Genomic DNA, 25,000 nt, shown 5'->3' with positions numbered 1-25,000 from the left:
GCGCAGACTCAGAACACAGCCACGCATGCCCAGACTCAGAACACAGCCACGCATTCACAGGCTCAGAACACAGCCACGCATGCGCAGACTCAGAACACAGCCACGCATGCGCAGACTCAGAACACAGCCACGCATGCCCAGACTCAGAACACAGCCACGCATTCACAGGCTCAGAACACAGCCACGCATGCGCAGACTCAGAACACAGCCACGCATTCACAGACTCAGAACACAGCCACGCATTCACAGACTCAGAACACAGCCACGCATGCCCAGACTCAGAACACAGCCACGCATGCGCAGACTCAGAACACAGCCACGCATGCGCAGACTCAGAACACAGCCACGCATTCACAGACTCAGAACACAGCCAAGCATTCGCAGACTCAGAACACAACCACGCATTCACAGACTCAGAACACAGCCACGCATTCACAGACTCAGAACACAGCCACGCATTCACAGGCTCAGAACACAGCCAAGCATTCGCAGACTCAGAACACAGCCACGCATGCGCAGACTCAGAACACAGCCACGCATGCGCAGACTCAGAACACAGCCACGCATGCGCAGACTCAGAACACAGCCACGCATGCGCAGACACACACATGATGACTTTAAGTAGAACCAAAGTGTGATGAATGGTGATATCGAGTAATAAAATAAATGCATTCTGTTAACTGTCCTCATCAGTGAATGATCCTCTTAACCCTTGTGTCTACCATTCTGCATACTCCCCTTGTCCTAGGGGTAAAAAATGCCCCGCCTTCACTAAAACTCTAAAATAAAGCAGCTTAATTGAATGTTTAACCCCCAGATCTATTTTGCATGAAGAAACAACCTGTTATTCATCACAAACTTGGTGAATGTCTGGGGTTTCCCCTCTTCACAGTGCAGAAGGACTGCATTTAATCAGTGGACACCACTCGTGTTATTGCAACACACCTGTCATAATTGTTTTTTTTACTAATAACGTTTCACGTTCAAAACTGTGCACTCTCCTCAAACAATAGCATGGTATTATTTCACTGTAATAGCGAATGTAAAGTGGACAGTGCAGTTAGATTAACAAGAGTTTAAGCTTTCTGCCAGTATCAGATATGTCTACGTCCTGGGAAATGTTCTTGTTACTTACAACCTCATGCTAATCGCATTAGCCTACGTTAGCTCAACCGTCCCGCAGGGGACCCACCATATCCTGAAGAAGCTAAAGCAGAGGTATATTATAATAATATTATTATATATTATAATATTATTGCTAAAGGTACTGTATAGGTGTAAACATACATTTTTAGCAAGAGATAGCACTTGTATAGCCTAAGAAAGTAGCAGAAATGTGCAGAAAGTAGTTTTGAATGCATTTTATTGAAGGGAAACAATAACAGCCTTGAACTTTTTGGCAACATAATGATGTATTCTTATATACTGTACAATGTGGAAGTCATCTTCAAAATACTAGTCTTCTCACATTTTTTAACCATTGCCAACACCCACAAGGGGTATAAACAACAACAATAAATAAGAATCAAATAAGATAATAGATCCAAAACAAAAATGTGAAGAACATAAATCAAATCAACTCTAATTATCACATGTAGGACAGTATGCAAGTGTGTGTGCATGGACTTTGTAGATGTATTTCTCACATGTGCAGCACATAGTATTTGTTTTACAGTCCTTCTTTGGGGGGGAAGAATTGGCATCTCTACCTCTTGCCTGCCCCAGCTGCAGCCTCAGGTGAATCAGGACAAGATTCAGCCCCCAGAAACAGCTTTCACAAGCGCTGCATAGGCTGCTGTGTGGGGGAGGAGCTCCCTTCTTTGAATGTGTGGGGTTACAAGACCCTTTCCCAGTTGCTACAGGAACACCCTCCTCTTGTTCTGCTTATCAGACATCAAGGTAGCATTGATCTCGTTCCAAATCACAAAGGCGTTGTATGAGGACACATCAATGATGTTATGGAAGATGACCAGGGGCCAGTGGGCAGTCATCCTCCTGCAGCTGTAAGTTACAATCACCTTGTCCAGGTTGTCCACCCCTCCTTTGTTGTGGTTGTAGTCCAGGATGATGGCTGGCTTCCTGTCCTCACGGTCACTGATCTCAGCCGTTTTGTGCAGTGTGCTCAGGAGGACCACATTCTTGTTCCTCTTTGGGAGGTCAGAAACTAGAGTGGTGGTGGGGGTGAAGGCAAACTTTGATGAGAAGGCCTCTCTCCCCCTTGTTGTGAGGAGCTCAGGCTTGTTCTTTCTAACTGTGCCAACCATGTTGATCTTCCTCTTCAGGAGCTGCTGGCTGAGTTCAATCAGTAGCACACATAATCTCCATTTCTCATTGTGTCTTTGTGGTTTGTGTGGTGTGTAAATGATTTTACAGATGACTCGAAGACAATCGTTGTCTCCTGGTGGTGGATAACTTTCATGGAGATATGAACAAAGGAGATGTTTCACTTTTTCTACATTTGGGGCCACTCTAGAAAAAGTCATCAAATTTCAAGTTTAAAAAATATAATTTAGGGGTTTTTCTCTGCTGTTTAACATTGTGGCGAGATGTTTGACCCTTAACCCTCCTGTTGTGTTCGTTTTATAGATAGATAGACAGCTGCCTCTGATTGGGAACCACACTCGGTCAAAAACAAAGAAATAGACAACATAGAATGCCCACCCAAATCACATCACCTGACCTAAACAAATAGAGAAATAAAACAGCTCTCCAAGGTCAGGGCGTGACACCCGTGGGGGTGGCCATGGAAGCCAAGAAGGAGAGTAGGGTGTGTGTGTGTGCGTGCATGTGGGGGTCTGGGAGAGGAAGTGTGTCCAGCTGATGAATGGGCATGTGCCTGAACTCAATGTTCTACACTAATTGTAGTCTCACCCATTCATTTCTAATGACCGGTCATTTTGACTGGGAACACCACAGATGTACAGAAGTTAAATAAAACACCCAAAATGTAATGAAAATAATCTAAATGTATTTTGTGTGTTCAGATGCCCTGTGTGGACAAAGTCATGGAACCTTATGACAATCAGACTAAATGAACTACATTTTCCTGAGAGAAAACTTGTAAATCGGTCCAATTCGACCAGAACACAGCGGGAGGGTTAGGACAAAACAAGAGTTAAATACCTTCTGTTAACTGACCTCATCAGTGGATGATGATTCAAATACATTATATTAACTTAAATACAGTGGCTTGCGAAAGTATTCACCCCCTGGGCATTGGTTCTATTTTGTTACAAACTGGAATTAAAATAGATTTTGGGGGGTTTGTATCATTTGATTTATACAACATGCCACTTTGAAGATGCAAAATATGTTTTATTGTGAAACAAACAATAAATAAAACATAAAACAGTGGGCATAAATGTTCGCCCCCCAAAATCAATACATTGTAGAGCCACCTTTTGCAGCAATTACAGCTGCAAGTCTCAAGAGGTGTGTCTCTATAAGCTTGGCACATCTAATCACTGGGATTTTTCCAATTATTCAAGGAAAAACCGCTCCAGCTCCTTCAAGTTGGATGGGTTCCGTTGGTGTACAGCAATCTTTAAGTCATACCACAGATTGAGGTCTGGGCTTTGACTAGTCCATTCCAAGACATTTAAATGTTTCCCCTTAAACCACTCGAGTGTTGCTTTAGCAGTATGCTTAGGGTTATTGTCCTGCTGGAAGGTGAACCTCCATCCCAGTTTCAAATCTCTGGAAGACTGAAAGAGGTTTCCCTCACGAATTTCCCCTTAATTTACCGCCATCTATCATTCCTTAAATTCTGACCAGTTTCTCAGTCCCTGCCAATGAAAAACATCCCCACAGCATCATGCTGCCACCACCATGCTTCACTGTGGGGATGAGGTCCTCGGGGTGATGAGAGGTACTCCAATCTCTGCTGTGGAGCTTTTCAGCTTATCTTTGGTCTCTTTGTTGTCTCTCTGATTAATGCCCTCCTTGCCTGGTCCGTGAGTTTTGGTGGGCGGCCCTCTCTTGGCAGGTTCGTTGTGGTGCCATATTCTTTAACTTTTTTCTAATGGATTTAATGGTGTTCCATGAGATGTTCAAAGTTTTGGATCATTTTTATAACCCAACGTGGATCTGTACTTCTCCACAACTTAGTCACTGACCTGTTTGGAGAGCTCTTTGTTCTTCATGGTGCCACTTGCTTGGTGGTGCCCCTTGCTTAGTAGTGTTGCAGACTCTGGTGCCTTTCAGAACAGGTGTATATATACTGATATCATGTGACAGATCATGTGACACAGATTGCACACAGGTGGACTTTACTTCAAAAATTATATGACTTCTGAAGGTAATTGGTTGCACCAGATCTTATTTAGGGGCTTCATAGCAAAGGGGTGAATGAATATGCTCGCATCACAGTTTTTTATTATTTTAGAATTTTTTTAAACAAGTAATTTTTTCCATTTCACTTCCCCAATTTGGACTATTTTGTGTAGGTCCATTAAATGAAATACAATAAAAATCTATTTAAATTACATGTTGTAATGCTACAAAATAGGAAAAATGCCAAGGGGGATGAATACTTTTGCAAGGCACTGTACCTTCTGTTAACTGTCCTCAGTGGATAATGATATGCCTTCTGTTATCTGTCCCTCAACAGTTGGTGCAATGCTACATACATTATCTATGACATCATCACAACAGTGGATTGTTCTTCAGTATGAATCACAGTCATTGGGATGAGTCAGAGGATGTGTTCCTATTGGCACCCTATTATACAATATAGTGCACTACTTTTGACCAGGGCCTCATAGGGCTCTGGAACAATAGGGTGCCATTTTGGAACACTTCCAGAGAGAGTAGTTGTACCTTATCCATTAAGTTGTGAGCGGAGCCTCGCCATTGGATTGATTTATCTGCAGTGCAGTGCAGCGGTTTGACGGCAAACTACAGAGTTGGTTTGTCTGCACTGATCATCACAGAATATACAGACCTTTATTATGTGTCCTATCGGCACTCTTCACAGCAGTAACAAAACAAACCCATTGAGACGTCTATCTGCTCTGCAACAGCATGACAACAGCATGACAACAGCAGGACAACAGCAGGCCAATAGCAAAACAAAGAGACAACTCTGGGCCAGAGTGTGTGCAAACTTTTGTTCCCGCCCAGCACCAACACACCACATATATCTTTTGGTCTGTTCTGATGGCCTTGAGCCCATTAAACCAAGGTCCCACAGCAGAGCCCAATGAACCTCAGCCCTACAACAGGGCCCAATGAACCTCAGCCCTACAGCAGAGCCCAATGAACCTCAGCCCTACAGCAGAGCCCAATGAACCTCAGCCCTACAACAGGGCCCAATGAACCTCAGCCCTACAACAGGGCCCAATGAACCTCAGCCCTACAGCAGAGCCCAATGAACCTCAGTCCTACAACAGAGCCCAATGAACCTCAGTCCTACAACAGAGCCCAATGAACCTCAGCCCTACAACAGAGCCCAATGAACCTCAGCCCTACAACAGAGCCCAATGAACCTCAGCCCTACAACAGGGCCCAATGAACCTCAGCCCTACAACAGGGCCCAATGAACCTCAGCCCTACAACAGGGCCCAATGAACCTCAGCCCTACAACAGGGCCCAATGAACCTCAGCCCTACAACAGGGCCCAATGAACCTCAGCCCTACAGCAGAGCCCAATGAACCTCAGCCCTACAGCAGAGCCCAATGAACCTCAGCCCTACAACAGAGCCCAATGAACCTCAGCCCTACAACAGGGCCCAATGAACCTCAGCCCTACAGCAGAGCCCAATGAACCTAAGCCCTACAACAGAGCCCAATGAACCTCAGCCCTACAACAGGGCCCAATGAACCTCAGCCCTACAACAGGGCCCAATGAACCTCAGCCCTACAACAGGGCCCAATGAACCTCAGCCCTACAACAGGGCCCAATGAACCTCAGCCCTACAACAGGGCCCAATGAACCTCAGCCCTACAGCAGAGCCCAATGAACCTCAGCCCTACAACAGAGCCCAATGAACCTTAGCCCTACAGCAGAGCCCAATGAACCTCAGCCCTACAACATAGCCCAATGAACCCAATCATACAGCAGAGCCCAATGAACCTCAGCCCTACAACAGAGCCCAATGAACCTCAGCCCTACAGCAGAGCCCAATGAACCCAATCATACAGCAGAGCCCAATGAACCTCAGCCCTACAGCAGAGCCCAATGAACCTCAGCCCTACAGCAGAGCCCAATGAACCTCAGCCCTACAACAGAGCCCAATGAACCTCAGCCCTACAACAGAGCCCAATGAACCTCAGCCCTACAACAGAGCCCAATGAACCTCAGCCCTACAACAGAGCCCAATGAACCCAATCATACAGCAGAGCCCAATGAACCTCAGCCCTACAGCAGAGCCCAATGAACCTCAGCCCTACAGCAGAGCCCAATGAACCCAATCATACAGCAGAGCCCAATGAACCTCAGCCCTACAACAGAGCCCAATGAACCTCAGCCCTACAACAGAGCCCAATGAACCTCAGCCCTACAACAGAGCCCAATGAACCTCAGCCCTACAGCAGGGCCCAATGAACCCAATCATACAGCAGAGCACAATAAACCCCAGAACCCAGGTACACCCTAGGAGGCTAGGGTTACAGAATAATGGTACACCCTAGGAGGCTACAGTTACCGAATAATGGTACACCCTAGGAGGCTAGAGTTATGGAATAATGGGACTTCCTCTGGGGCTAGAGTTAGAGAATAATGGAACACCCTAGGAGGCTAGAGTTACAGAATAATGGTACACCCTAGGAGGCTACAGTTACAGAATAATGGTACACCCTAGGAGGCTAGAGTTATGGAATAATGGGACTTCCTCGGGGGCTAGAGTTAGAGAATAATGGAACACCCTAGGAGGCTAGAGTTACAGAATAATGGGACACACTAAAATAGGGGTCTAGACAGGGCGAAGTCCAGCTGCTTCAGAGTCATCACTGAGGCTTTGGCAAAATTAGTCCAATCAGCTGAAGCTTAGACACCCCATGATGAGGCGACGGAACTGTGTGCGTGTGCATGTTTGTGAGTTTTATTGTGCATGTTTGTGAGTGTACCTACTGCTACCCTGGAGGGAGGTGAAGGACTATGTTGAGTGCCTCCTCACTTCTTAAACTGCTACCCTGGAGGGAGGTGAAGGACTATGTTGAGTGCCTCCTCGCTTCTTAAACTGCTACCCTGGAGGGAGGTGAAAGACTATGTTGAGTGCCTCCTCGCTTCTTAAACTGCTACCCTGGAGGGAAGTGAAGGACTATGTTGAGTGCCTCCTCTCTTCTTAAACTGCTACCCTGGAGGGAGGTGAAGGACGATGTCGAGTGCCTCCTCGCTTCTTAAACTGCTACCCTGGAGGGAGGTGAAGGACTATGTTGAGTGCCTCCTCTCTTCTTAAACTGCTACCCTGGAGGGAGGTGAAGGACTATGTTGAGTGCCTCCTCTCTTCTTAAACTGCTACCCTGGAGGGAGGTGAAGGACTATGTTGAGTGCCTCCTCTCTTCTTAAACTGCTACCCTGGAGGGAGGTGAAGGACTATGTTGAGTGCCTCCTCTCTTCTTAAACGCTACAGTAAATTAACAAGGGAAAATACTGAGGGGTGTTTGGGGGGGGGATTACACCAGAGAGAAAACCCTCATTAAATACCAGCATGGAGATATTGAGTGATTTCAAAATGCTTAGAACACATGCAGATTAGTACTATTATAGGTAGTAAATCTGAAAAGACCATTAAAGATACAGCCATTAAAATGTCTGAATACAGTATATTCTCTACTGATGCTTTTAAAAGCTGATGCTTAACCTGAACTAAATGAATAGAAGTTAAATATATATATATTTTTGTACAATTATCGAGTAAGAACATTTAGCGGCACGAAGATAATAAAATTAGACACGATAAATGTATACTAAAAGCAATTCAGAATTAATCTATTATTCCGGGTATCAAATTAGACAGAAACTAATACTCGTTGATGGGATATTGTAAAGCAGGGAGAAACCAATATAATATAGCTAAATGAAATGATATCAACGAGTGGAATACAATGAGAGGGGTATGATGCAGTGTAGCGGCATTAAGCCCAGAGAGGAGGTGGGGGGACATGCTGGTCTGAGCCCAAAACCCAAACCACACAACTAACAACGTTGGCCACTTTATGGACAATTACCTCTTCCCCTACTGTATTTATTCATTGATTTATTTTTGCTCCTTTGCACCCCATTATTTCTATCTCTAATTTGCACATTCTTCCACTGCAAATCTACCATTACAGTGTTTTACTTGCTATATTGTATTTACTTTGCCACCATGGCCTTTTTTTTGCCTTTACCTCCCTTATCTCACCTCATTTGCTCACATTGTATATAAACATATTTTTCTACTGTATTATTGACTGTTTGTTTGTTTTACTCCATGTGTAACTCTGTGTTGTTCTATGTGTCAAACTGCTTTGCTTTATCTTGGTCAGGTCGCAATTGTAAATGAGAACTTGTTCTCAACTAGCCTACCTGGTTAAATAAAGGTGTTCTCAACTAGCCTACCTGGTTAAATAAAGGTTCAATAAATAAATGAATAAAAAACCTCTCATCCTGGAATATCCAAGGCCTGAGGTCATCTACGTTTGGCCTGAAGATTAGGAACCCGGACTTCACCCCCAAAAAATGGAAATACAGAAATGGTTATTCTAGAAGAACCATGATATAGAGGAGATGGACCCACTGGTTTGTCCTCTGGGTTACAACACTGCATCAAACACTGCATCACAGTGTTTGAGGTGTCACTACAGACACCCTGGTTCGAATCCAGGCTGTATCACAACCGGCCGTGGCTGGGAGTCCCATAGGCTTGTCCAGGTTTCGCCGGGGTAGGCCATCATTATAAATAAGAATTTGTTTGTTCTTAAAAACTAGCTAACTTAAAAATGTCTCCGGAAGAAATGGCAGCAGTTTTACGGGCGCCTGACCAATTGTTCTATTATGTGTTTTTTTCCCACGTTATGTGTAACTTCTGCAACCCTATTTTACAGTAAAAAAAGAGCTTCTGGATATCAGGACAGCGATCACTCACCTCGGATTAGACAAAGAGCTTCTGGATATCAGGACAGCGATGATCACTCACCTCGGATTAGACAAAGAGATTCTGGATATCGGGACAGCGATCACTCACCTCGGATTAGACAAAGAGCTTCTGGATTTCAGGACAGCGATCACTCACCTCGGATTAGACTAAGAGCTTCTGGATATCTGGACAGCGGTCACTCACCTCGGATTAGACAAAGAGTTTCTGGATATCTGGACAGCGATCACTCACCTCGGATTAGACAAAGAGTTTCTGGATATCAGGACAGCGATCACTCACCTCGGATTAGACAAAGAGCTTCTGGATTTCAGGACAGCGATCACTCACCTCGGATTAGACAAAGAGCTTCTGGATATCGGGACAGCGATCACTCACCTCGGATTAGACAAAGAGCTTCTGGATATCGGGACAGCGATCACTCACCTCGGATTAGACAAAGAGCTTCTGGATATCTGGACAGCGATCACTCACCTCGGATTAGACAAAGAGCTTCTGGATTTCAGGACAGCGATCACTCACCTCGGATTAGACAAAGAGCTTCTGGATCACTCACCTCGGATTAGACAAAGATGGATATCGGGACAGCGATCACTCACCTCGGATTAGACAAAGAGCTTCTGGATATCGGGACAGCGATCACTCACCTCGGATTAGACAAAGAGCTTCTGGATATCTGGACAGCGATCACTCACCTCGGATTAGACAAAGAGCTTCTGGATATCGGGACAGCGGTCACTCACCTCGGATTAGACAAAGAGCTTCTGGATATCGGGACAGCGATCACTCACCTCGGATTAGACAAAGAGCTTCTGGATTTCGGGACAGCGATCACTCACCTCAGATTAGACAAAGAGCTTCTGGATTTCAGGACAGCGATGATCACTCACCTCGGATTAGACAAAGAGCTTCTGGATTTCAGGACAGCGATCACTCACCTCGGATTAGACAAAGAGCTTCTGGATATCAGGACAGCGATCACTCACCCCGGATTAGACAAATATTTTTTTCTACAACAAGGAGGACACACAGGACATTCTCCAAACACCCTCAAGGCCAACATCCCAGTTATTTGCAAGAGGAAGAATCGCAGGCACAGAAGACAATAAGCGGGATGCCTCGATAGGATCCGCAGACGGCGAGTGGGAAAGTTGATCACGAATATCCTAACAGGAAATCAAAAACTGTAATATCCTATGTTTCGCGGATTTGTCGCTGAATGACGACATGGATATTCAGCTAGTGGGATATATGCTGCACCGGCAAGATAGAACAACACACTCCGGTAAGACCGGGGGTGGGGGTGGTCTGTGCATATTTGTAAACAACAGCTGGTGCACGAAATCTAAGGAAGTCTCTAGATTTTGCTCACCTGAAGTAGAGTATATTGTGATAAATTGCAGGCCACACTACCTGCCTAGAGAGTTTTCAGCTATACTTTTGTGGCTGTTTATTTACCACCATAGACAGATGCTGGCACTAAGACCGCACTCAGTCAGCTGTTTAAGGAAATAAGCAAACAGGAAACCACTCACCCAGAGGCAGCACTCCAAGTGGCCAGAGACTTTAATGCAGGGAAACTTAAATCTGAGTTCTACCTCATTTCTATCAACATGTTAAATGTGCAAACAGAGGAGAAACACATTCTAGATCACCTGAACTCTATATCACCTGTATTCTAGATCACCTGTATTCTAGATCACCTGTATTCTAGATCACCTGTATTCTAGATCACCTGTATTCTAGATCACCTGTATTCTAGATCACCTGTATTCTAGATCACCTGTAATATAGATCACCTGTATTCTAGATCACCTGTATTCTAGATCACCTGTATTCTAGATCACCTGAACTCCACACACAGAGACACAACATAACACAACACGACATGACACAATACAACACTCCACACACAGAGACACAACATAACACAACACGACATGACACAATACAACACTCCACACACAGAGACACAACATAACACAACACGACATGACACAATACAACACTCCACACACAGAGACACAACATAACACAACACGACATGACACAATACAACACTCCACACACAGAGACACGTACAAATCTCTCCCTCGCCCTCCATTTGGTAAATCCAACCACAACTCTATCCTCCTGGTTCCTGCTTACAAGCAAAAAATTAAAGCAGGATGCACCAGTGATTCGGTCTATAAAAAAAGTGGTCAGATGAAGCAGATGCTAAACTACAGGACTGTTTTGCTATCACAGACTGGAACATGTTCCAGGATTCTTCCGATGGCATTGAGGAGTACACCACATCAGTCACTGGCTTTATCAATAAGTGTATCGATGACGTTGTCCCCACAGTGACTGTACATACATACCCCAACCAGAAGCCATGGATTACAGGCAACAAGCATCTGCACTGAGCTAAAGCGTAAAGCTGCCGCTTTCAAGGTGCGGGACTCTAACCCGGAAGCTTATAAGAAATCCTGATATGCCCTGCGACAAACCATCAAACAGGCAAAGCGTCAATAAAGGGCTAAGGTCAAATCATACTACACCGGCTTCGACGCTCGTCTTATGTGGCAGGGCTTGCAAACTGTTACAGACTACAAAGGGAAGCACAGCCGAGAACAGCCCAGTGACACGAGCCTATCAGATGAGCTAAATCACTTCTATGCTCGCTTCGAGGCAAGCAACACTGAAGCATGCATGAGAGCATCAGCTGTTCCAGACAACTGTGTGACCATGCTCTCCACAGCCGATATGAGTAAGACCTTTAAACAGGTCAACATTCACAAGGCTGTGGGGCCAGACAGATTACCAGGACGTGTACTCAGAGCATGTGTTGACCAACTGGCAGATGTCTTCACTGACATTTTCAACATGTCTCTGATTGTCTGTAATACCAACATGTTTCAAGCAGACCACTATAGTCCCTGTACCCAAGAACACAAAGGCAACCTGCATAAATGACTACAGACCCATAGCACTCACGTCCGTAGCCATGAAGTGCTTTGAAAGGCTGGTAATGGCTCACATCAACACCATTATCCCAGATACCCTAGACCCACTCCAATTTGCATATCGCCCAAACAGTTCCACAGATGATGCAATCTCTCTATTGCACTCCACAATAGCATTTCCCACCTGGACAAAAGGAAAAAAATATGTGAGATTGACTACAGCTCAGCGTTCAAGATTATAGTACCCTCAAAGCTCATCACTAAGCTAAGGATCCTGGGACTAAACACCTCCCTCTGCAACTGGATCCTGGACTTCCTGACGGGCCGCCCCCAGGTGGTGAGGGTAGGTAGCAACACATCTGCCACGCTGATCCTCAACGCTGGAGCCCCCCCGGGGTGCATGCTCAGTCCCCTCCTGCACTCCCTGTTCACCCACGACTGCATGGCCAGGCACGACTCCAACACCATGATTAAGCAGAGTCAATCACCACCTTCCGGAGACACCTGAAACCCCACCTCTTTAAGGAATACCTAGGATAGGATAAGTAATCCCCCCCCCTTTAAGATTTAGATGCACTATTGTAAAGTGACTGTTCCACTGGATGTCTTAAGGTGAATGCACCAATTTGTAAGTCGCTCTGGATAAGAGCGTCTGCTAAATGACTTAAATGTAAATGTAAATGTAAGTTTGCAGATGACACAACAGTGGTAGGCTTGATCACCAACCACAGTCTATAGTGAGGATGTCAGAGACCTGGCAATGTGGTGTCAGAATAACAACCTATGCTTTAACGTAACCAAGACTAAGTTGATGATTGTGGACTACAGGAAAAGGAGGGCCGAGCACGCCCCCATTCTCATCGACGGGGCTGTAGTGGAGCAGGTTGAGAGCTTCAAGTTCCTAGGTGTCCACATCAACAACAAACTAGAATGGTCCAAACACACCAAGACAGTCTTGAAGAGGGCACGACAAAGCCTATTCCCCCTCAGGAAACTAAAAAGATGGATCCTGAGATCCTCAAAAGGTTCTACAGCTGCAACATCGAGCGCATCCTCACTGGTTGCATCACCGCCTGGTATGGCAATTGCTCGGCCTCTGACTACAAGGCACTACAGAGGGTAGTGCGTATGGCCCAGTACATCACTAGGGCTAAGCTTCCTGCCATCCAGGACATCTACACCAGGCAGTGTCAGAAGAAGGCCCTAAGAATTGTCAAAGACCCCAGCCACCCCAGTAAAATACTGTTCTCTCTACTACCGTATGGCGAGCGGTACCGGAGCACCAAGTCTAGGACAAAAAGGCTTCTCAACAGTTTTTATCCCCAAGCCATAAGACTCCTGAACAGGTAATCAAAAAAGTCTGCCCCCCAACCCCTCTTTTACGCTGCTGCTACTCTCTGTTTATCATATATGCATAGTCACTTTAACTATACATTCTTTTAAAGCCTCTCTACTGTATATAGCCTCGCTACTTTTAAAGCCGCTCTACTGTATATAACCTCACTACTGTATATAACCTCGCTACTGTATATAGCCTCCCTACTGTATATAGCCTCCCTACTGTATATAGCCTCTACTGTATATAGCCTCTCTACTGTATATAGCCTCACTACTGTATATAGCCTCCCTACTGTATATAGCCTCCCTACTGTATATAGCCTCTCTACTGTATATAGCCTCTCTACTGTATATAGCCTCCCTACTGTATATAACCTCTCTAATGTACATAGCCTCTACTGTATATAGCCTCTCTACTGTATATAGCCTCTACTGTATATAACCTCTCTACTGTATACAGCCTCTCTACTGTATACAGCCTCTCTACTGTATACAGCCTCTCTACTGTATATAGCCTCTCTACTGTATATAGCCTCTACTGTATATAGCCTCTCTACTGTATATAGCCTCTCTACTGTATATAGCCTCTCTACTGTATATAGCCTCTCTACTGTATATAGCCTCTACTGTATATAGCCTCTCTACTGTATATAGCCTCACTACTGTATATAGCCTCCCTACTGTATATAGCCTCCCTACTGTATATAGCCTCCCTACTGTATATAGCCTCTCTACTGTATATAGCCTCTCTACTGTATATAGCCTCTCTACTGTATATAGCCTCTACTAATGTATAGCCTCTAATGTATATAGCTCTCTACTGTATATAGCCTCTACTGTATATACCCTCTACTGTATATAACCTCTCTACTGTATACAGCCTCTCTACTGTATATAGCCTCTCTACTGTATATAGCCTCTCTACTGTATATAGCCTCTCTACTGTATATAGCCTCTCTACTGTATATAGCCTCTCTACTGTATATATCCTCTACTGTATATATCCTCTCTACTGTATATAGCCTCTCTACTGTATATAGCCTCTCTATTGTATATAGCCTCTCTATTGTATATAGTCTCTACTGTATATAGCCTCTACTGTATATAGCCTCTCTACTGTATATAGCCTCTCTACTGTATATAGCCTCTCTACTGTATATAGCCTCTACTGTATATAGCCTCTACTGTATATATTCTCTACTGTATATAGCCTCTACTGTATATAGCCTCGCTACTGTTATTTTCCAAAGTCTTTTTACTGTTGTTTTAATTTCTTTACTTACCTATTGTTCCCCTAATACCTTATTTGCACTATTGGTTAGAGCCTGTAAGTAAGCATTTCACTGTAAGGTCTACACCTGTTGTATTCAGAGCACGTGGCAAATACACTTTGATTTGATTTGACTTGCCTGGTTAAATTAAAAAAAAATAAAGAAAATAGTCCCACCAAACCAGCATGAGTAAAACGGGGAAGGGACTCAGGGGGTATGTACATTTGGTATAGAGCAGACCCAGTCCATTCAATTAATCAAATCAGGAGCATCTGGTTAGAAATAAATAAGGAATTGATCTCGACAGAGACAAATACCCTGCTGTGTGCTACCTAAATCCCCCAACTAGAATCCCCATGCTTTAATGAAGACAGCTTCTCCATCCTAGAGGGGGAGAATAACCATTTCCAGGCTCAGGGACATGTACTAGTCTGTGGTGATCTAAATGCCAGAACTGGGCAAGAAACTGACACCCTCAACGCACAGGGGGACAAGCACCTACCTGGAGTTGATACCCTTCGTTCCCCCTAGACACAACTACGACAACACAACCAACAAAAACGGGTCACAACTCCTGCAGCTCTGTCGCACGCTGGGTATGTACATAGTCAATAATATGCTTCTAGGGGACTCCTATGGTAGGTACAACTATAGCTCAGCTCCTGGCAGAAGCACTTTAGACTACTTAATCTACTTGAACAGAGCAATACATGAGACATTGAAGCCAAGCAAACTGCATGCTATTAGGAAATACTATGATGGAAATAGGATAGTGTAGAATCCTAATAAAAAGACATTGGCCAACAACAAATTCAATCTCTGCTAGACAACTTCCTGGAAAAAATATTTCCCTAAAGAAGTGAAGTGAAGGTACCTATCAGCTAACATATCAAATTTTCCGTTTTTTTATTTATTTTTTAATTGACTTCAGAAATTTGGACTATTTTGTGTATGTCCATTACATGAAATCCAAATAAAAATGCATTTAAATTGCAGGTTGTAATGCAGTAAAATAGGAAAAATGCCAAGGGGGATGAATACTTTTGCAAGGCACTGTACTGAACATGCATATAAACGCAACACACCCCATAGTGGATTTTTGTTTGTAGAACATTTTCGAAAACGTATAAACAATTTATAGCTGAAATGTCTTGAGTCAATAAATATTCCATAAAGTCCTTACCTGTCCTAGGATAGTGTTGATCCTGTCCACCTCACAGTCGATGATGTAGCGTTTCTCCTGCCTCCTGTCCATCTCCTCGATGATCCGTTTCAACTCTGCTGCGTCCGTGATGCTCCCCACAGACCGAGCCGTCACCTGCCAATTGTTGGTCACCGCTGACTCCATGATGGCCTGAAGGATAGAGAAACCTAGAGAGAGAGAGCGAAACAGAAACAGAGCTGTTTATCAAAACTGCAATCAACTAAGGAAGCTGCTTTATGCATAATGTGTTTAATGTGGCATTAGGTCATGTTTCCTCATTACAATCTGAAATAACAGTAGATGTCCTTCTGCATTGACAAGACAATATCACATGAAGACGAGGGGGTGGGTGTGGAGGAGACCAGAGCAAGATTTCTTATCTCCATGTTATTAACTAGAGGAGGGCTGGTGATCTCCATGTTAACTAGAGGAGGGCTGGTGATCTCCATGTTAACTAGAGGAGGGCTGGTGATCTCCATGTTATTAACTAGAGGAGGGCTGATGATCTCCATGTTATTAACTAGAGGAGGGCTGGTGATCTCCATGTTATTAACTAGAGGAGGGCTGGTGATCTCCATGTTAACTAGAGGAGGGCTGGTGATCTCCATGTTATTAACTAGAGGAGGGCTGATGATCTCCATGTTATTAACTAGAGGAGGGCTGGTGATCTCCATGTTATTAACTAGAGGAGGGTTGATGATCTCCATGTTAACTAGAGGAGGGCTGGTGATCTCCATGTTATTAACTAGAGGAGGGCTGGTGATCTCCATGTTAACTAGAGGAGGGCTGGTGATCTCCATGTTATTAACTAGAGGAGGGCTGGTGATCTCCATGTTATTAACTAGAGGAGGGCTGGTGATCTCCATGTTATTAACTAGAGGAGGGCTGATGATCTCCATGTTATTAACTAGAGGAGGGCTGGTGATCTCCATGTTATTAACTAGAGGAGGGCTGGTGATCTCCATGTTAACTAGAGGAGGGCTGGTGATCTCCATGTTATTAACTAGAGGAGGGCTGATGATCTCCATGTTATTAACTAGAGGAGGGCTGGTGATCTCCATGTTATTAACTAGAGGAGGGCTGGTGATCTCCATGTTATTAACTAGAGGAGGGCTGGTGATCTCCATGTTATTAACTAGAGGAGGGCTGATGATCTCCATGTTATTAACTAGAGGAGGGCTGGTGATCTCCATGTTATTAACTAGAGGAGGGCTGGTGATCTCCATGTTATTAACTAGAGGAGGGCTGGTGATCTCCATGTTATTAACTAGAGGAGGGCTGGTGATCTCCATGTTATTAACTAGAGGAGGGCTGATGATCTCCATGTTATTAACTAGAGGAGGGCTGGTGATCTCCATGTTATTAACTAGAGGAGGGCTGATGATCTCCATGTTAACTAGAGGAGGGATCTCCATGTTATTAACTAGAGGAGGGCTGATCTCCATGTTAACTAGAGGAGGGCTGGTGATCTCCATGTTATTAACTAGAGGAGGGCTGGTGATCTCCATGTTATTAACTAGAGGAGGGCTGGTGATCTCCATGTTATTAACTAGAGGAGGGCTGGTGATCTCCATGTTATTAACTAGAGGAGGGCTGGTGATCTCCATGTTATTAACTAGAGGAGGGCTGATGATCTCCATGTTATTAACTAGAGGAGGGCTGGTGATCTCCATGTTATTAACTAGAGGAGGGCTGGTGATCTCCATGTTAACTAGAGGAGGGCTGGTGATCTCCATGTTAACTAGAGGAGGGCTGGTGATCTCCATGTTATTAACTAGAGGAGGGCTGATGATCTCCATGTTATTAACTAGAGGAGGGCTGGTGATCTCCATGTTATTAACTAGAGGAGGGCTGGTGATCTCCATGTTAACTAGAGGAGGGCTGGTGATCTCTCCATGATCTCCATGTTATTAACTAGAGGAGGGCTGATGATCTCCATGTTATTAACTAGAGGAGGGCTGATGATCTCCATGTTATTAACTAGAGGAGGGCTGGTGATCTCCATGTTATTAACTAGAGGAGGGCTGGTGATCTCCATGTTATTAACTAGAGGAGGGCTGGTGATCTCCATGTTATTAACTAGAGGAGGGCTGGTGATCTCCATGTTATTAACTAGAGGAGGGCTGATGATCTCCATGTTATTAACTAGAGGAGGGCTGGTGATCTCCATGTTATTAACTAGAGGAGGGCTGGTGATCTCCATGTTAACTAGAGGAGGGCTGGTGATCTCCATGTTATTAACTAGAGGAGGGCTGGTGATCTCCATGTTATTAACTAGAGGAGGGCTGGTGATCTCCATGTTATTAACTAGAGGAGGGCTGGTGATCTCCATGTTATTAACTAGAGGAGGGCTGGTGATCTCCATGTTATTAACTAGAGGAGGGCTGATGATCTCCATGTTATTAACTAGAGGAGGGCTGGTGATCTTGTGGTCCTTCTGTAGCTCAGTTGGTAGAGCATGGCGCTTGTAACGCCAGGGTAGTGGGTTCAATCCCCGGGACCACCCATACGTAGAATGTATGCACACATGACTGTAAGTCGCTTTGGATAAAAGCGTCTGCTAAATGGCATATATTATTATTATTATTATCTCCATGTTATTAACTAGAGGAGGGCTGATGATCTCCATGTTATTAACTAGAGGAGGGCTGGTGATCTCCATGTTAACTAGAGGAGGGCTGGTGATCTCCATGTTAACTAGAGGAGGGCTGGTGATCTCCATGTTATTAACTAGAGGAGGGCTGATGATCTCCATGTTAACTAGAGGAGGGCTGGTGATCTCCATGTTATTAACTAGAGGAGGGTTGATGATCTCCATGTTATTAACTAGAGGAGGGCTGGTGATCTCCATGTTATTAACTAGAGGAGGGTTGATGATCTCCATGTTAACTAGAGGAGGGCTGGTGATCTCCATGTTATTAACTAGAGGAGGGCTGGTGATCTCCATGTTAACTAGAGGAGGGCTGGTGATCTCCATGTTATTAACTAGAGGAGGGCTGATGATCTCCATGTTATTAACTAGAGGAGGGCTGGTGATCTCCATGTTATTAACTAGAGGAGGGCTGGTGATCTCCATGTTATTAACTAGAGGAGGGCTGATGATCTCCATGTTATTAACTAGAGGAGGGCTGGTGATCTCCATGTTATTAACTAGAGGAGGGCTGGTGATCTCCATGTTATTAACTAGAGGAGGGCTGATGATCTCCATGTTATTAACTAGAGGAGGGCTGGTGATCTCCATGTTATTAACTAGAGGAGGGCTGGTGATCTCCATGTTATTAACTAGAGGAGGGCTGATGATCTCCATGTTATTAACTAGAGGAGGGCTGGTGACCTCCATGTTATTAACTAGAGGAGGGCTGGTGATCTCCATGTTATTAACTAGAGGAGGGCTGGTGATCTCCATGTTATTAACTAGAGGAGGGCTGGTGATCTCCATGTTATTAACTAGAGGAGGGCTGATGATCTCCATGTTATTAACTAGAGGAGGGCTGGTGATCTCCATGTTATTAACTAGAGGAGGGCTGATGATCTCCATGTTATTAACTAGAGGAGGGCTGGTGATCTCCATGTTATTAACTAGAGGAGGGCTGGTGATCTCCATGTTAACTAGAGGAGGGCTGGTGATCTCCATGTTATTAACTAGAGGAGGGCTGGTGATCTCCATGTTATTAACTAGAGGAGGGCTGATGATCTCCATGTTATTAACTAGAGGAGGGCTGGTGATCTCCATGTTATTAACTAGAGGAGGGCTGGTGATCTCCATGTTATTAACTAGAGGAGGGCTGGTGATCTCCATGTTATTAACTAGAGGAGGGCTGGTGATCTCCATGTTATTAACTAGAGGAGGGCTGGTGATCTCCATGTTAACTAGAGGAGGGCTGGTGATCTCCATGTTATTAACTAGAGGAGGGCTGGTGATCTCCATGTTAACTAGAGGAGGGCTGATGATCTCCATGTTATTAACTAGAGGAGGGCTGGTGATCTCCATGTTATTAACTAGAGGAGGGCTGGTGATCTCCATGTTATTAACTAGAGGAGGGCTGGTGATCTCCATGTTATTAACTAGAGGAGGGCTGGTGATCTCCATGTTAACTAGAGGAGGGCTGGTGATCTCCATGTTATTAACTAGAGGAGGGCTGGTGATCTCCATGTTATTAACTAGAGGAGGGCTGGTGATCTCCATGTTATAGGCCCATCGGACTCTCGTCAAAAGCAGTGCACTGTGTGGGGAATCGGGTTACCAGTACATTAGAAAGAAGAAGAAGTCATTTGAATGATTCATGATTAATTCACGTGTGAAATATTTTCATTTAACAGAGCTAGTTCTCGCAGCGAGAGATTGTACGTTTTCTACGAGCTGAAATAAGAACAATACATTTACGATGTATGGAAAGAGAGAGAGAGAGAGAGCATGAGCGGGGTAATGAAAGTAAATCGTAGCGCTGGGTATTTCATTAAGCCAGAAACCATGTAATTGTTCTCATAAATGTAGGTGTACTAAGCTGTTTTTTCCATTATCTACCCATTGAACTCTACAAATAGGGACTCAAGCCACACCGTACAGAACTCACTACAACAGCAACATCTACCTACCAGACATAATGGTGACAAATGCTGATTTAATATTATTGCAAAAAAAAAGGGCTGTTTTCAGTTGGTCATTGGGGATTATGCAAATAGCCTTTCCACAGAGTAGTGAACAGAAAGTTTAGCCATGAGAAAAGAGAGAAAAGAATGTAATTTATTACTCCCAGTGCATCAGTCCACGTCGCTAAAGCCTTATCTCTATGGACCTACTGCAGACATTAGCCTTACAGTGCCAAACACACAGAGCACAACAACAACAAACAACGTTCCATGAAAACTCTCCTCACTATCTTAGCATTTCCACTTCCTCCGCTCTGGCTCAGAATTGTTGAGTGGTAGTTTTTGAGACTGGTGTTTCAGCGAGTGTTAACGTCTCTACTCTCAGCATGAACCCTGCCTCTGCGGAACTCCCCTCTCCACCTGTTGGTGAGGAGCGTGAAGAAGGAACACACACACACTGTACAAACATGTACACACACATTCAGGTCATGACTGTTTAATCCCCCACTAAATGCGCAGAGTAAACGACAGCTAAATAACCATGGGTTCCATAATGTAATCATTGCTGTGATATATGAGGAGTCTGTACAGTGCCCCCCGCCCCCCGGCCCCCTCAGGTGTTAAGAGATAACGTAAGTCAAACGGCCTGCATTAGAGAGACTTTGAAATAGACAGGATGTAGAATTCATGCGTCATATTCCTGAGGCATATGTTCTAAAACCTCATCTCCCACACCCAGCTGGATAAAATGATAAAACATCATGGCAATCTTCTGTGTGTGGGTGTGTGTGTGTGTGTGTGTGTGTGTGTGTGTGTGTGTGTGTGTGTGTGTGTGTGTGTGTGTGTGTGTGTGTGTGTGTGTGTGTGTGTGTGTGTGTGTGTGTGTGTGTGTGTGTGTGTGTGTGTGTGTGTGTGTGTGTGTGTGTGTGTCTGACATTAAGAGAGCATGTACCTTAACTGGGTTAAATGGCATCTGTGGATGAATAGGTGGCTGGGAGTAGACATGAGGAAGACTAGGGTGGCTGGGAGTAGACATGAGGAAGACTAGGGTGGCTGGGAGTAGACATGAGGAAGACGAGGGTCGCTGGGAGTAGACATGAGGAAGACTAGGGTGGCTGGGAGTAGACATGAGGAAGACTAGGGTGGCTGGGAGTAGACATGAGGAAGTCTAGGGTGGCTGGGAGTAGACATGAGGAAGACTAGGGTGGCTGGGAGTAGACATGAGGAAGACGAGGGTCGCTGGGAGTAGACATGAGGAAGACTAGGGTGGCTGGGAGTAGACATGAGGAAGACTAGGGTGGCTGGGAGTAGACATGAGGAAGACTAGGGTGGCTGGAAGTAGACATGAGGAAGACTAGGGTGGCTGGGAGTAGACATGAGGAAGACTAGGGTGGCTGGGAGTAGACATGAGGAAGACTAGGGTGGCTGGAAGTAGACATGAGGAAGACTAGGGTGGCTGGAAGTAGACATGAGGAAGACTAAGGTGGCTGGGAGTAGACATGAGGAAGACTAGGGTGGCTGGGAGTAGACATGAGGAAGACTAGGGTGGCTGGGAGTAGACATGAGGAAGACTAGGGTGGCTGGGAGTAGACATGAGGAAGACTAGGGTGGCTGGGAGTAGACATGTGGAAGACTAGGGTGGCTGGGAGTAGACATGAGGAAGACGAGGGTCGCTGGGAGTAGACATGAGGAAGACTAGGGTGGCTGGGAGTAGACATGAGGAAGACTAGGGTGGCTGGGAGTAGACATGAGGAAGACTATGGTGGCTGGGAGTAGACATGAGGAAGACTAGGGTGGCTGGGAGTAGACATGAGGAAGACTAGGGTGGCTGGGAGTAGACATGAGGAAGACTAGGGTGGCTGGGAGTAGACATGAGGAAGACTAGGGTGGCTGGGAGTAGACATGAGGAAGACTAGGGTGGCTGGGAGTAGACATGAGGAAGACTAGGGTGGCTGGGAGTAGACATGAGGAAGACTAGGGTGGCTGGGAGTAGACATGAGGAAGACTAGGGTGGCTGAGAGTAGACATGAGGAAGGGTAAACCAGTCAACCATGCACTAACCAACATAGCAGTTTGTCACAGAGGATATGCAGTACGTGGTGTACATGTGGTGGTTATGTTCGGGTTGAGCGTTATTGTCCATCGGGTTTTAAATAAACATGATTCAGTCCAAGTCCAATTGTGTTGTTCAATTCAACTCACTGAAGTGTCCTTCTATGTGTTGACTGACTGCACTGTAATCCCTGAGGCTTTATGTGTAGACTGACTGCACTGTAATCACTGAGGCTTTATGTGTAGACTGACTGCACTGTAATCCCTGAGGCTTTATGTGTAGACTGACTGCACTGTAATCCCTGAGGCTTTATGTGTAGACTGACTGCACTGTAATCCCTGAGGCTTTATGTGTAGACTGACTGCACTGTAATCCCTGAGGCTTTATGTGTAGACTGACTGCACTGTAATCCCTGAGGCTTTATGTGTTGACTGACTGCACTGTAATCCCTGAGGCTTTATGTGTTGACTGACTGCACTGTAATCCCTGAGGCTTTATGTGTAGACTGACTGTACTGTAATCCCTGAGGCTTTATGTGTAGACTGACTGTACTGTAATCCCTGAGGCTTTATGCGTAGACTGACTGCACTGTAATCCCTGAGGCTTTATGTGTAGACTGACTGCACTGTAATCCCTGAGGCTTTATGTGTAGACTGACTGTACTGTAATCCCTGAGGCTTTATGTGTAGACTGACTGCACTGTAATCCCTGTGGTTTTGTGTAGACTGACTGCACTGTAATCCCTGAGGCTTTATGTGTAGACTGACTGCACTGTAATCACTGAGGCTTTATGCGTAGACTGACTGCACTGTAATCCGAGGCTTTATGTGTTGACTGACTGCACTGTAATCCCTGAGGCTTTATGTGTAGACTGACTGCACTGTAATCCCTGAGGCTTTATGTGTAGACTGACTGCACTGTAATCCCTGAGGCTTTATGTGTTGACTGACTGCACTGTAATCCCTGAGGCTTTATGCGTAGACTGACTGCACTGTAATCCCTGAGCCTTTATGTGTAGACTGACTGCACTGTAATCCCTGAGGCTTTATGTGTAGACTGACTGCACTGTAATCACTGTGGTTTTGTGTAGACTGACTGCACTGTAATCCCTGAGGCTTTATGTGTAGACTGACTGCACTGTAATTACTGAGGCTTTATGCGTAGACTGACTGCACTGTAATCCGAGGCTTTATGTGTTGACTGACTGCACTGTAATCACTGAGGCTTTATGTGTAGACTGACTGCACTGTAATCCCTGAGGCTTTATGTGTAGACTGACTGCACTGTAATCCCTGAGGCTTTATGTGTTGACTGACTGCACTGTAATCCCTGAGGCTTTATGCGTAGACTGACTGCACTGTAATCCCTGAGGCTTTATGTGTAGACTGACTGCACTGTAATCACTGAGGCTTTATGTGTAGACTGACTGCACTGTAATCCCTGAGGCTTTATGTGTTGACTGACTGCACTGTAATCCCTGAGGCTTCATGCGTAGACTGACTGCACTGTAATCCCTGAGCCTTTATGTGTAGACTGACTGCACTGTAATCCCTGAGGCTTTATGTGTAGACTGACTGCACTGTAATCACTGTGGTTTTGTGTAGACTGACTGCACTGTAATCCCTGAGGCTTTATGTGTAGACTGACTGCACTGTAATTACTGAGGCTTTATGCGTAGACTGACTGCACTGTAATCCGAGGCTTTATGTGTTGACTGACTGCACTGTAATCACTGAGGCTTTATGTGTAGACTGACTGCACTGTAATCCCTGAGGCTTTATGTGTAGACTGACTGCACTGTAATCCCTGAGGCTTTATGTGTTGACTGACTGCACTGTAATCACTGTGGTTTTGTGTGTAGACTGACTGCACTGTAATCCCTGAGGCTTTATGTGTAGACTGACTGCACTGTAATCCCTGAGGCTTTATGTGTAGACTGACTGCACTGTAATCCCTGTGGTTTTGTGTAGACTGACTGCACTGTAATCCCTGAGGCTTTATGTGTAGACTGAATGCACTGTAATCACTGAGGCTTTATGCGTAGACTGACTGCACTGTAATCCCTGAGGCTTTATGTGTTGACCCGCTGCACTGTAATCCCTGAGGCTTTATGTGTAGACTGACTGCACTGTAATCACTGAGGCTTTATGTGTTGACCCGCTGCACTGTAATCCCTGAGGCTTTATGTGTAGACTGACTGCACTGTAATCACTGAGGCTTTATGTGTTGACCCGCTGCACTGTAATCCCTGAGGCTTTATGTGTAGACTGACTGCACTGTAATCACTGAGGCTTTATGTGTAGACTGACTGCACTGTAATCATTGAGGCTTTATGTGTAGACTGACTGCACTGTAATGCCTGAGGCTTTATGTGTAGACTGACTGCACTGTAATCCCTGAGGCTTTATGTGTAGACTGACTGTACTGTAATCCCTGAGGCTTTATGTGTAGACTGACTGCACTGTAATCCCTGAGGCTTTATGTGTTGACTGACTGCACTGATGCCTGAACAACTTGCA

The 25,000-nt window shown here is 45.0% G+C and overlaps 1 protein-coding gene across 3 annotated transcripts in view; it reads right to left on the bottom strand.

Moving 5' to 3' along the window:
• The window catches only part of LOC124010928 (glutamate receptor 3-like), a 260,547-nt gene that overhangs the window by 123,425 nt on the left and 112,122 nt on the right, over window positions 1-25,000 (bottom strand). For all 3 annotated transcript variants that reach the window (XR_006834516.1, XM_046323751.1, XM_046323750.1), the window contains exon 4: window positions 15,818-16,005. Coding sequence is in view for 2 of the 3 variants with exons in the window: in XM_046323751.1 (XP_046179707.1) it covers window positions 15,818-16,005 (188 nt within the window). In the remaining variant the exon portion in view is untranslated. The remainder of the gene's footprint in view (window positions 1-15,817; window positions 16,006-25,000) is intronic.

The sequence above is a fragment of the Oncorhynchus gorbuscha genome, linkage group LG23 (genome assembly GCF_021184085.1).
Source record: "Oncorhynchus gorbuscha isolate QuinsamMale2020 ecotype Even-year linkage group LG23, OgorEven_v1.0, whole genome shotgun sequence".
Lineage (NCBI taxonomy): Eukaryota > Metazoa > Chordata > Actinopteri > Salmoniformes > Salmonidae > Oncorhynchus > Oncorhynchus gorbuscha.
Note: the sequence above shows the minus strand (reverse complement) of the source record. Positions and strands in the feature narration are given on the sequence as shown.